Source organism: Acomys minous (assembly GCF_964271855.1).
Source record: "Acomys minous genome assembly, chromosome: 10".
NCBI lineage: Eukaryota > Metazoa > Chordata > Mammalia > Rodentia > Muridae > Acomys > Acomys minous.
In genome coordinates, this window is record NC_140491.1 from 48,405,850 (window position 1) to 48,419,267 (window position 13,418).

The following is a 13,418-nucleotide window of genomic DNA, read 5'->3' on the forward strand; positions in this document are numbered from 1 at the left end:
TCTATATTAGCCATTTATCTTGTTCATAAAACTAAAAGGATTTAAACCAAATTTGGCATCACAAGCAAACAAAAATCAGGTCACACATATACACATGCATGCATATGTGTGTATACATACATACACACATATATATACACACACACATATACACATGACATACATATACACATTCTATATGGATAAAGTGGAAACTTATCAAATATGAACCAAGTTCTTTCAGAGAGTCATCTACTTTTCTTCTTTTTTCTTTTTCGAGACAAGGTTTCTCTGTGTAGCCTTGGCTGGCCTTGAACTCACAGAGATCCACCTGCCTCTTCCTCCTGAGTGCTGGGATTATAGGCATGCTCCACTGTGCCTGACTGAGTCATCTACTTTTCTTCGTCAGTCTCTGAGGTATTGGGTGGACCTAACTAAATGTTCACAGGAGCAAGTTTAAATGCTTAGAAACAAGCTGGTGAGGAGCATGCAGAGAAGGGTGAAAAGGCTAAAGCTGAGTCAGGCGTACCTGAGAGCTAGGATAAACAACAGTCCAGGATGAGTGTAGTGTGCGTGTGCTCAGTGTTCCTTTACCCCAGAGCATTTTCCAGAAAGAGCATCCTCACAGTGTAAGCTACTGAGGGCGACTCTGCAGCCGGTCTGTGGTACTCAGAGCTCGCTCACCTGCATGATGCTGTTGAGGCGAGGCTGCAGGCTGCTCAGGTACTCCTTCTTCACCTCAATTTCCTTCAGGATCTTCTCCTTGTTGGACAGGCACTCTCGGTACTTCTCGGCCAGCCTAAGGGGGCACACAGGGCATGGTCACTGACGCCTCACAGGGATAGCTCAACATTCCTGTTCACTCTGAGACCCCACTTGTAACAGCTGTGACTATTCTAATGACAGCCAGCACTTACTATGTACCAAGTCCTTTAGTGAATTCATTCAAGCACTATCATGCTTAACAATCAGATAAACCCTTGACTTAAAACATTTTATTACATTTATTTATTTTGGGGGGGGCAGGGAGAGGGCACATGTATTAATGGCATCTGGGGCTCAAACTCAAGTTGTCAGGCTTGGCAGCAATCATCCCCTGAGCTCTCACACTGGCCATTTATTTGAGGAAAAACAAAAACAGAGGTTGAAGCAGGATTCCAAATTCAAGGCCTAACTGAGTGACAAAGTGAGTTAAAAGACAACCTGGCCACACGGCAAGGCCCTGTCTCATATAAAAACACAAACAAAACCAAAAACCAAACAAACAAAAAAAATCATGAAGCTTCTAGGGCTGTATGTAGTTCATGATGAAATATTTGTTTCTATGTATGAGGTTCTAAGTTCCAAGCATAGTGCCAAAACCTAACCAAAACAACAACTCCACCCCCACACACACAAAATGCCTTGTAAAGATTATTTATGGCATATGGAAACAACCTAAAAAGTCTCAATGGGGAATGGTTTCGTGATTTAAAAAATAGTTTATGAGGCAGGGGCGCACGCCTTTAATCCCTGTCTTGAAAAAAAAAAAGTATTTAATTTTATTTTATGTGCATTGGTGTGAAGGTATCAGACCCTCTGGGACTGAAGTTACAGACAGTTGCGAGCTGCCATGGGGGTGCTGGGAATTGAACCCAGGCTCTCTGGAAGAGTAGCCAGTGCTCTTAACCATTAAGCCATCTCCCCAACACTAGTTCTGTAATTTTCCTATACTTAGGATTGTGATACAATCTTCTGAAATAATGTTAACAAAGCTTTGTAAGACTATCACAGGAGTATGCGTACAGATATGGAAATACAAAATACAAAGTTAGATCTGGGGATGTAGCTCAGTGGTGAGTTCTTGCTTAATACGCATGAGGCCTTGGGTTCAATCCCCAGCACTGTCAGGAGAGAGAGAAGAGGGGGGGGGGAGAGAGAGAGAGGAGAGGAGAGGAGAAGAGAAGAGAAGAGAAGAGAAGAGAAGAGAAGAGGGAGGAGAGAGAGAGAGGAGAGAGGAGTCAGACAGATAGACAGACAGACAGAGGAGAGTCATGTGGGAAGAGGAACCTCAGTTGAGAAACTGCCTCCATCAGATTGGCCTTAGGCAAGTCTGCAGAGTATTGTCTTGATTAACGATGCAGGATGCGAGAAGGTGCCATGGCTGAGCTGGTGGTCATGGGTTAGATAAGAAAGCAGGCTGAGCAAGCCAAGGGGAACAAGTCAGTTAAGAGCACCCCTTCAATGTCCTGCTCCAGGTGAGGACTCCAGCCTGCTGCCCTGACTTCCTGCCTGGCTTCCCTCCGTGATGGAGTGTGCCCTGAGTGTGGTAAGCTGAGACAAACCCTTTCCTTCCCAGCTTGCTTCTGGTCTTGGGGTTCTATCACAACAACAGAAACCCTGACTAAGATGAGCAACAAAAGTATTTAGGGGTTTAAGGTATAGCGCAGCTGGGAGAGTGCTTGCCTAGCACCACATAAATTCAGATGTGATAGCACTGGGAGGCGTGGGAAGGAAGAACAGAAGTTCAGAGTCACCCTTGGCTCACTGGAAGTCTGGGGAAGGCACCTGCTGGGCAGCCGAAAGACCTAAGATCAATCCTCCCAAAGCTGGCCTCTTATTTCCACACACTCATCATGGTACACTCACCCACGCACATCAAGCACACACACAATAATAAACGGTAAAATTAAACGCAATACTAAGCCAGGTGTGGTAGCACACGCCTATAATCCAAGCACTCGGGAGGCAGAGGCAAATGGATCTCTGTGAGTTCAACGCCAGCCTGGTCTATATTATAAGTTCCAGGGCTTTGTAGAGAGACCATATCTCAACACGCTGCCCCCCCTACCTCCCCCAAATAGTGATCATTTAAAAGGAAAAAAGTGAATTTAGTTCTCAGTTATTAACATTTTTTTATTTTATTTTTAAATTTTGTGTGTGTGTGTGTGTTTATTGGGGTGTGTGTGTGCATGAGGGAGGTGTGTCCAAGGAGAACAGACATCGGATCCCCTGGAGCTGGAGTTACAGGTGGTCGTGAGCCATCCAAAATGGGTCCTAAGAACTAAACTGGGGCCCTCTGCAAGAGCCAGTATGTGCTCTTAACCACTGACATCATCTCTCCAGCCCCTCAGGTGTTAAAATTTTAAAGGGGTAAAAATTACGCTGACGTCCAGGTATGGTAGTAGCATGCCTAGAGCTCCAGCCATTGGGAAGCTGGGGCAAGAAGACGGTTTGAGCAGGAGTTGGTGGCCAATCCAGGGAACACAGAAAAACCCTGCCTTAGACACTGGATTTTGAACAGTGTTGAAAATGTTAACGCTACGGGGACTTTCAGAGATGGACTGAGGGTATCTGCACTCTGAAATGGGCATGAGCCTGTGACACAAGATTATGTCTAAAAGAGAGATGCCTGGGGGCATCATGAGCTGACCTCCATATGCACGACACACAACACACAATTAGAATCACCCTGGAGATGAGCCTCCTAGAATACCGGAATATTCTTGATTAGGTTACCTGAGGTGGGGGAACACTCTAGAGGAAGGTAGCAGGGCTGCAGAGACAGCTCAGCAGTTAACACCTGCTGCTCCTGCAAAAGACTGCGGTTCAGTTTTCGGCAGCTCCCAAGCATTACACTTAAGTCTAGCTCTAGGAGAAGATCTGAGCTGATCCTCCTTCGGCCTCTGCTAGCACCTAATGTGGTGTACTCACGCATGCATGCACTTAGCGCTTAGAATACATGAAGTCGTTTTTAGTTTTTCGAGTCTTTCACTGCATGAAAAGGAGAAAGCTAGGAAGCATGAATGTGCACTCGTCTCTTCCTGGTTGGGAACAGGTTCCCCTCAAGTTGCTTTGTTAGGGTATTTTGTCACAGTAACAAGCAAAGTAAATAATACAGTTCGTAAACAAAATTGGGTTTCACTGTGACATTTTCAGAAAATTATCTCATCATGATATCATTTTATCTTACTACTTCATATCTTTTTTTTTTTTTTTTTTTTTGAGGCAGGGTTTCTCCTGTCTGTCTTGGACTTAATTTGTAAACCAAGCTGGCCTCCGACTCAGAGAGCTCTGCCTGCCTCTGCCCCCGAGTGCTGGGATTAAAGGCGTGCGCCACCACGCCCAGCCCATATCATCTTATCTTATTTGTCACCCCTAACTGCTTCCCCCATGCCTCTCCCCATTTCTATTTGTCTATATAACTGTGTGTGTGTCTGCATGCATGTCATTCATACGTGCACATGTACAGAGGTCCGTCCAAATGTCTTTATTACTCTCTGCCCAGTCTTTGAGGCAGGGTCTCTCACTGAGCCTGGAGCTCACAGCTGGCTAGCTAGAAACCTCATGGGGTCTGCTGGTCTCTACACCCCAGACTCACACCACTCCACTCAGCCTTTTCACATGAGCTTGGGACCCAAATTCAGGTCCAGAACTTGCACAAGTACTTTACCTATTGAACCATCTTCTAGCGCAGCCCTTGTGGTGGTGAGAACTGAGCCAAGAGCCTTGTGCACGGAGGGCAAACTTCTACCGTGGAGCCACATACTATCACCTCCAACTTTCTATTGATAACCTTGACAGTCATTAGCACACCCTCAAAGAGGTCAGTCAAGTCTGAACAATCAGTGTGAATTAATACAAGGTGGTCCTGGAGACTACTTGGTCTAACCCGGGTCACAATCAAGTGCTGTCACTGTGTGGTTAAGGAGGCCAGGAGGAGGAAGGAGTACCTTTTCCGCTGCTCTAGCTCCCAGTCCAAACGTGCCAAGGTCTGTTGGTGAGGATCTCCCATGGTGACTTCAGCCTTGCTGATGCTTGGTGGAGCCTCTGTATAGAATTCCTCTAAACTGACCAGATCAATCTCTTCATGCTTTGACCTATAAGCAAAACCCAAGTTATCAGGCAGCCATTTTCAGGACCCCAAAGCGTGGCCTAACAGGGGCGGTTGTTCCGTTTATGCCTATGTAGCCCAGGCCTATGGAATTCTGTCTCAGCAATGCTCAATGACAGGCATTTCAGTATGATGACAGGCTCTTAATGACATACCACAAAGTCACTGGCCCATGATGTCAAACCTATCAATGCACAAATTAGCTGAAAACTTGAGAAAGATGCTTAAAGAATTGTCAAATGACTCAAAATCCCCATAGCCTGGACTTGTGCCATCGTGGTGACACCAAGACAAGTCACCGTGGAAGAATAAACCAAAGAGTCTACACCTCACTTTAAAACTGCTTCACTGCACAAGTGAGGAAGCCGGCTTAGCAGAACTAGTTATGAACAAGGTTTGGAGGCTTTACTTTTTGCTTGTTTAGAGAAAGCTGATTCTCTGCTGGGTTAATGTACTGAGTGCGCAGGCCATGGCCAAATAAGCGTCACAGATGCCATGTTAATAAGCAGCTACACGGTGGTGGTGGTGGCACACGCCTTTAATCCCAGCACTTGGGAGGCAGAGGCAGGCGGATCTCTGTGAGTTCGAGGCCAGCCTGGTCTACAAAACAATTCTAGGACAGTCAAGGCTACACAGAGAAACCCTATCTCAAAAAACCAAAAAAAAAAAAGAAAAATGTATTTAATATTGGCTGGAGAGATGGCTCAGAGGTTAAGAACACTGTCTGCTTTTCCAGAGGTCCTGAGTTCAATTCCCAGCAACCACATGGTGGCTCAGAATCATCTACAATGAGATCTGGTGCCCTCTTCTGGCCTGCTGGCAGACATGCAGGCAGGATATTATATAAGTAATAAATAAATAAATCTTTAAAAAATAATAATAATAATAAGCAGCTACACATTAGCCTCACCTCATATGGCTCTTGGGAGATAGGGCTTTATCTCCATTTTAAACCTATTATTTATTACTATATAATTTACTTACACTCTATTCTTTCTCCATTTTTCTTTTTCTTCTTCTTTTTTTTGGTTTGCTTGTTTTTCGGGACAAGGGTTCTCTGTGTAGCCTTGGCAGTCCTGGACTCACTTTGTAGACCAGGCTGGCCTTCAACTCACATCAATCTGCCTGCCTCTGCCTAAGTGATGGGATTAAAGGCGTGCGCTACCACACCCGGCTCTGATTTGCATTTTTTGTTGTTATTTTGGTTTGTTTTTGTTTTTGTTTTTTTTCCAATATAGGGTTTCTTTGTGTAGCCCTGGCTATCCTGGAACTCACTATGTAGGACAGGCTGGCCTTAAACTCAGCTATCTGCCTGCCTCTGCCTGTGCCTCCTAAGGTGCTGAGATTAATGGCGTGTGCCACCACCACGTTCTTCTTTCAGTTTTCAAATGTGTCCACGGTCACACAGCTGGTGAGAGGCGGGGCCCGGACACGACGTCAGAGCCTCCCTGGGGTCCATTACCTTCTGACTTTGCCCACTTCCACTAAGCAGTGATTACAGTGTAGGGTGTCACAGTCCTTCATGTTGTTCTTACACATTTTTAACTGCCACAGTTTCAAAACAGCACTGGAGGGGGAGATGCTGACCAACAGGTACGATGGCACAGTAGGAGAACATCATGATACATGCTGAGGAGAAGCAATTGCTTTTAACAAGTACTGAGCTCATGTGAGGACATCCTACTGAGACTCTAGGTAATAGAAATATAGGAGATGGGGAAATAGAAGGACCCAAAGGGTCCTACAAACATACAGGAAGAACATCGTGATGGGTGGATCGGGGCCCAGGGGGTTCTGCTCAAACTATTACACTAACCAAGGACAATACAAGTAGTAAACACCGAACCCCTACTCTGATCTAGCCAATGATCAGGACATTCTCCACAGTTATGTGGAGAGCAGGGGCTCACTCTGACATGAACTCTGGTGCTCCATATTTGACCACCTCCCCTTGGTGGGGAGGCCTGGTGGCACTCAAAGAAAGAATAAGCAGGCTGTCAAGATGAGACTTGATAGCCTATGACCATATAGTGGGGGAGGAGGTCCCCCTCAGTCTTAGACCTAGGGGAGGGGAATAGGGTGAAACCGGGAGGGAGGGAGGGAGGAATGGGAGGATACAAGTGATGGGATAACAATTGAGTTGTAATCTGAATAGATTAATAAAATTAAAATTAAATTAAAACAACAACAACAACAACAACAAAAAAAACAAAACAAGTACTGAGCTCAGCCAGGTGCAGTAGCACACGCTTGTAATCACAACATTCTGGGAGACAGAGGCCAAGTGGATCGCTGTGACTTTGAGGCCAGCCTGGTCTACAAAGCAAGTCCGGAACAGCCAAGGCTACACAGAGAAACCCTGTCTCAAAAAACCCAAAAAAAACCCCAAAAGTGTTGAGCTCAAAGCTCAAAGGGACAGAGAACTTCCACGTTCTTTGTGTAGTTTGAAATAGCTGCGTGAGATTCTCCACTCAGAGTCATCTGCTGGTCCTTCGCTCCTCCCCAAACCCTGCAGTCCTCTAAGCTCGCTCCTCCCCAAACCCTGCAGTCCTCTAAGCTCGCTCCTCCCCAAACCCTGCAGTCCTCTAAGCTCGCTCCTCCCCAAACCCTGTAGTCCTCTAAGCTCCCTCCTCCCCAAACCCTGTAGTCCTCTAAGCTCGCTCCTCCCCAAACCCTGCAGTCCTCTAAGCTCGCTCCTCCCCAAACCCTGTAGTCCTCTAAGCTCGCTCCTCCCCAAACCCTGTAGTCCTCTAAGCTCGCTCCTCCCCAAACCCTGTAGTCCTCTAAGCTCGCTCCTCCCCAAACCCTGTAGTCCTCTAAGCTCGCTCCTCCCCAAACCCTGTAGTCCTCTAAGCTCGCTCCTCCCCAAACCCTGTAGTCCTCTAAGCTCGCTCCTCCCCAAACCCTGCAGTCCTCTAAGCTCCCTCCTCCCCAAACCCTGTAGTCCTCTAAGCTCGCTCCTCCCCAAACCCTGTAGTCCTCTAAGCTCCCTCCTCCCCAAACCCTGTAGTCCTCTAAGCTCCCTCCTCCCCAAACCCTGTAGTCCTCTAAGCTTGCTCCTCCCCAAACCCTGTAGTCCTCTAAGCTCCCTCCTCCCCAAACCCTGCAGTCCTCTAAGCTCCCTCCTCCCCAAACCCTGTAGTCCTCTAAGCTCGCTCCTCCCCAAACCCTGTAGTCCTCTAAGCTCCCTCCTCCCCAAACCCTGCAGTCCTCTAAGCTCCCTCCTCCCCAAACCCTGTAGTCCTCTAAGCTCGCTCCTCCCCAAACCCTGTAGTCCTCTAAGCTCCCTCCTCCCCAAACCCTGTAGTCCTCTAAGCTCCCTCCTCCCCAAACCCTGTAGTCCTCTAAGCTCGCTCCTCCCCAAACCCTGTAGTCCTCTAAGCTCGCTCCTCCCCAAACCCTGTAGTCCTCTAAGCTCGCTCCTCCCCAAACCCTGTAGTCCTCTAAGCTCGCTCCTCCCCAAACCCTGTAGTCCTCTAAGCTCGCTCCTCCCCAAACCCTGTAGTCCTCTAAGCTCGCTCCTCCCCAAACCCTGTAGTCCTCTAAGCTCGCTCCTCCCCAAACCCTGCAGTCCTCTAAGCTCCCTCCTCCCCAAACCCTGTAGTCCTCTAAGCTCGCTCCTCCCCAAACCCTGTAGTCCTCTAAGCTCGCTCCTCCCCAAACCCTGTAGTCCTCTAAGCTCCCTCCTCCCCAAACCCTGTAGTCCTCTAAGCTCCCTCCTCCCCAAACCCTGTAGTCCTCTAAGCTCCCTCCTCCCCAAACCCTGCAGTCCTCTAAGCTTGCTCCTCCCCAAACCCTGTAGTCCTCTAAGCTTGCCGAGCCTCCTTTAAAGGGATGGCTCACACTGAGCCATGTGAGAACGAGCATTACCACAGACTAGAAAGTCAGAACTCACTTGAACTCCAGGCACTTGGTGATCTCCTTCTGCAGGTGCATCACTTCGTAGAGCAGGTTCTGTAGCTGCAGGTGGTAGGCATCAACTTTCTGCTTTGCCTGGAGGGAAGATGGGGTGAGCAGAGCAATCTGGAGTGGGAACCAGCATCGGCAAAGTCAGAGAAGGGGCAGAGGGCTAGCTGAAAAGGGGCAGAGAGGAGGGAGGCTGTTGAACCGGCCAGGTCTACCTCGTGGGTCTGATCTCTTCCTTTCTTTAACCTGATATGGGCTAATCGGTTAAGCTTCTTTAGCGTCATGAAATGCACACAGCTCTGGATCCTCCGTTCTTCGATTTCAATGGCCTGTGCACAAAGAAAATGGTAAAGACCACTAACGTGGCTGGGTTGCCTTCAGACCCTCGCTGCCAAGAGCTCCCCACCCAGGGCATAAGCAGACTCTAAAGGGAGCTTGGAACTGGGAGAAATGTCATAAAAAGAATGGAAGAGTAAGGCCAAGCATGATGCTGCACTAAGGCCTTTAATCTCAGCAATGAGGAGGCAGAGGCAAGAGTTCAATGCCAGCCTGGTCTATAGGGAGTTAAGGCCAGCCAGGATACACAGTCTCAAGGGGGGGGGGGGGAGGAAGAGAAAGGGAAGGTTGAAAAAAAAAAAATATATATATATATATATAAAAAATAGGGAAAAAAATCAATTTCCACTTAGACAGAAGTAACAAAAATGAACGATAAAGCAAATGCAACTCAAAGAGACCATCACCACAGCAACGCCACCCATAAAACTTGGCCTTTATGAATAACTTAAATGACAGCAACAAAAGTATAGCTGTAAAGCTTGGTTATAGTAACAGAACTACAGAATGTAACAATCTTTTTTTTTGTTGTTTTGTTTTTTTGTTTTTTGTTTTTTGTTTTTCGAGACAGGGTTTCTCTGTGTAGCCTTGACTGTCCTGGACTCACTTTGTAGACCAGGTTGGCCTCGAACTCACAGCAATCCGCCTGCCTCTGCCTCCCGAGTGCTGGGATTAAAGGCGTGCGCCACCACGCCCGGCCCAGAATGTAACAATCTTAAAGATATTGTCAATATACATGAAAATACGTAAGATGGCTGAATTCTTCCTTAGCTTACCTGTCTAGTCTTTAGATACATTGTTTAGTTTTATATCTGCCTGATTAATTCATTTAACCACTCATGATAATTTGATTTGGGGCTCTATGATTTATTTGCACATACTTCTCAACACTTAGCAAAATGTCTGACGTGTAAAAAATGTTAAATTAATAATATCAAATTGTAGTCATAGAAAAAGTTATCTTATACTTTCATTACTATAATGGGAGCCTGGGCTGTGATGACAACTTCAACCATAATAAGCAGGACTCTGGAGCTTCCAGAACCCAGCCCCTAACCATGGCTGGGGTGGCGGACAAGACCAGGAAGGGTCTAGTGACTCCAAGAGGAGCCCCAGCTGTGCAGACACCCCAGGTTTAGCACGTCCGGCCTTTCTCCTTACCACATCCTTGCTGCCCTTGCTCTTCAGGTCCTGGATCTCAGCCATCAGCCTCTGTAGCTCCTGGCAAGTGTACTTGTATAACTCATAATCCCGGCCAGGGTCCCGCAGGTCCACCTCAGCCTCCTCACTGTAGTGCTTGCCTTCCTGTGGGGGCAACGAGAGGGGCGCTGGGTAGAGGGCGACAGTCTCCCTGGCAGCATCAGGCAGAGTAAGAATCAGAACCATCGCTATGTCAGAGCATTACAACTGCCAGTGTGCGGCCAGGCTGCTCTACAGAGTGATGCCAGGCTGGGAGCAGCAGCGTGCTGGGACACACTCTCTGCACAGGTACCAATCGTGTCCAACAGACTCCCACTTGATGTGAACGCGCATCTTTTGTCAGATCATGGGGATTCTAGTCATCTGGTCTGGTCTGAGCAACCAGAGCGCATCTCTGGCACATGACCCTGAGCTCCTGCACACTCACAGGCGGTTATGTCACCACAGCCTGCCGCTGTCCCGCAGCAGGGAACCCCAGCTAATCTCACCTGCTCAGTGTCAGATCGATTCCGTTTCCCTTCAGCTGGGGTTCCATCGCTGCGGATCACTTTGGGTTTCCGCTTTTTGCTGGATTCTGATGACATTGTTGTTCTTCCAGGTCAGAAAGCTGTCAAGAAGAAAACCCTTTTTTGTTTTGTTTTGTTTTGTTTTTTGAGACAGGGATTCTCTGTGTACACTTGGCTGTCCTGGACTCACTTTGTAAACAAAGCCGGCCTCGAACTCACAGAGATCTGCCTGCCTCTGCCTCCCGAGTGCTGAGATTAAAAGTGTGCACCACCACGCTCGGCTAAGAAAAAGCTTTTAAAGATTTCCCAGATTGGCCAGGTGTGGTGGTGCACGCCTTTAATCCCAGCACTCGGGAGGCAGAGGCAGGTGGATCTCTGTGAGTTCGAGACCAGCCTGGTCTGCATATCAAGTCCAGGACAGCCAAGGCTACACAGAGAAACCTGTCTCGACAAAAACAAAACAAAACAAAAAAACGATTTCCCAGATTGAGAGGGTGGGGCGGGGCCTCTGGAGAGATGGCTCAGAGGTTAAGAGCACTCTGTTCTTCCAGAGGTCATGAGTTCAATTCCCAGCAGTCACATGGTGGCTCACAACCATCTATAATGAGATCTGGTGTTCTCTTCTGGCTTACAGGCACACATGTGGGCAGAATATTATTTAACAATAAATAAATGTTTTAAGTTTTTTCCCAGAGGGGATGGAGAGACGGCTCAGTGGTTAGGAAAACTTATTGCTTTTCCAGAGGACCCAGATTTGACTCACAGCACTCATCTGACAGTTCATAACCATCTAGAACTACAGTTCCAGGGCATCGAATGCACACGCATGGTGCACAGATACACATGCAGTCAAAACACACATACACTTAAAATTTTTTAAATTATTTTAAAATACACTGTATGAAGATATAAAAGAACTAAAAGAGGGGTTTTTTTGTTTTGGTTTTTTTTTTAAGAAAGAAAAGGAGAGACGGCTCAGTGGTGCCTACTTTTCCAAGGACCCCGGGTTCATTCCCAGCACCCACATGGCAGCTCACTAGTGTCTGTAACTCCAGTTCCAGGGGATCCCACACCCTCAAACAAACATGCATACAGGCAAAACATCAAAGTACATAAAATAAAAATAAATTAAAACAGGGTAGGTGGTACCTCTTTTTACTGCCCAGGCCCTATGCAGTATAACCTAAGGGGGCAAAAAATCTTGCTTTCTTTTAGTTAAAAAATTAAGATAAGCAAAATATTTAGTGAAACAACTAAACTTAAAGTCAGGGCAGCTAGCTAGGAAACAGGAGACATTACAAAGAAAAGCCAAGCCTCTCTCCCGTCCTAACGTCCGCACTCTCAGCCTTTATGCTCCAGCAATAAACGCACTGATTTTTCATCAATACGACTCCTTGGAGTCTTATGTGGCAACGTTGGTAAGAGAATAAAGCGCCTGCCAGAGCCAGTGAATCAAGTGGCGGGCTCACCTGAGAGAAGCCACAAGGGTGGCTCCGAACCCCTGGTAAATCCCAAACGCCACACGGGAGCGTGTCCCACACTCACACACGGTGTGCTATCACTACCACTACTACTTAACAAGGCGTCATCACTACTGCTGCCATCAGCACAAAGGGGCCAAGAGGATGCTGTTCCCAGAAGCGGAAAGCAACCACGAGCCCTGGGGGAAGCCGACAAGCGTGGACCCTAGCCCGGGAACTCGCGTCCTGCTGTCCGGACCTCAGGCCCCATGCGCACGGCGCAGACCAGCAACCCCAGCCGGCAGCCGTCCACCGCCGCTCACCACAATAGTCCTCACGCCTTCCAGCTAGACAGCCACTTCCGGCTCACGACCATAGAGAAGCGGAAGGAAGGAACTACTGGCCGGAAGTGAGACACAAAGGCCAGATGCAGCTTGGGAGGCAAGGAAGGGGCGTGTCCCAGCCGGGCAACCGCTTTTTAAAAATTCCTTTGGTTTTTAGAGACAGGGTTTCTCTATGTATTCCTGGCTGTCCTGGACCTCGCTATGTAAAGCAGGCTGGCCTCAAACTTACCTGCCTTTCAAGTGGCGGGATTAAAAGCGTGGGTAAGCTTTCTAATTCTATAAAACAGGGAAACTGCAGCGTTGAGGACCAGATTTGCCTCCTAACTTTGTGTTCCAGGCAGGGGCCTCACTAAGTAGCACTTGCCGACCTTTCCCGCTATGTATATCAGGATGGGCCGGAACGCACTGACATCTTGCCTTGGCCTCACTAGAATTAAAGGCAGTTGTCAACACACCCAGCTCTCACTTGACTTCTAAAACTGTCAGAGCCACTACACCAGAAAAGGCAGGGACATAATCCTGTATTCCACTTGTTTCCTGGTTCACACAAGTGCATTACTGTTTCTCTGTGTTAGGTATGATTTTCCCAAAACAAAACCCGCTGCTTTAAAGACAGTATTTGAAAGCTTCAGGTACTTCCTATACCGGCTATTTCTGGAGTAAATCCTGCTTGTTTGGGCCTTGAAACATGTACAGTGACTACCAGGCTGAGTGGGAAACAGTTCTTGCTCTTGCCCTGGGATGAAAATGAAGATAATCCTCCCTAAGAGACCAAGGCCACAGGACCCTTCTGCCTGCTGGAAGCCGCCTTGCC

General features: G+C 47.6%; 1 protein-coding gene across 4 annotated transcripts in view; it reads right to left on the reverse strand.

Moving 5' to 3' along the window:
- The window catches only part of THOC5 (THO complex subunit 5), a 38,822-nt gene extending 26,148 nt beyond the window's left edge, over positions 1–12,674 (reverse strand). Inside the window, exons 1-7 of one of the 4 annotated variants that reach the window (XM_084798698.1) lie at positions 12,584–12,674; positions 10,783–10,901; positions 10,256–10,399; positions 8,974–9,087; positions 8,748–8,845; positions 4,692–4,838; positions 664–778 (exon numbers count right to left, since the gene is read on the reverse strand). In XM_084798698.1, coding sequence (XP_084654824.1) covers positions 664–778; positions 4,692–4,838; positions 8,748–8,845; positions 8,974–9,087; positions 10,256–10,399; positions 10,783–10,878 — 714 coding nt within the window. In that variant the 5' untranslated portion in view covers positions 10,879–10,901; positions 12,584–12,674. Of the gene's footprint in view, positions 1–663; positions 779–4,691; positions 4,839–8,747; positions 8,846–8,973; positions 9,088–10,255; positions 10,400–10,782; positions 10,902–12,269 lie in introns of all 4 variants that reach the window. The other 3 variants (XM_084798699.1, XM_084798700.1, XM_084798697.1) reach the window with 3 other exon arrangements.
- Positions 12,675–13,418: the final 744 nt, after the last annotated feature.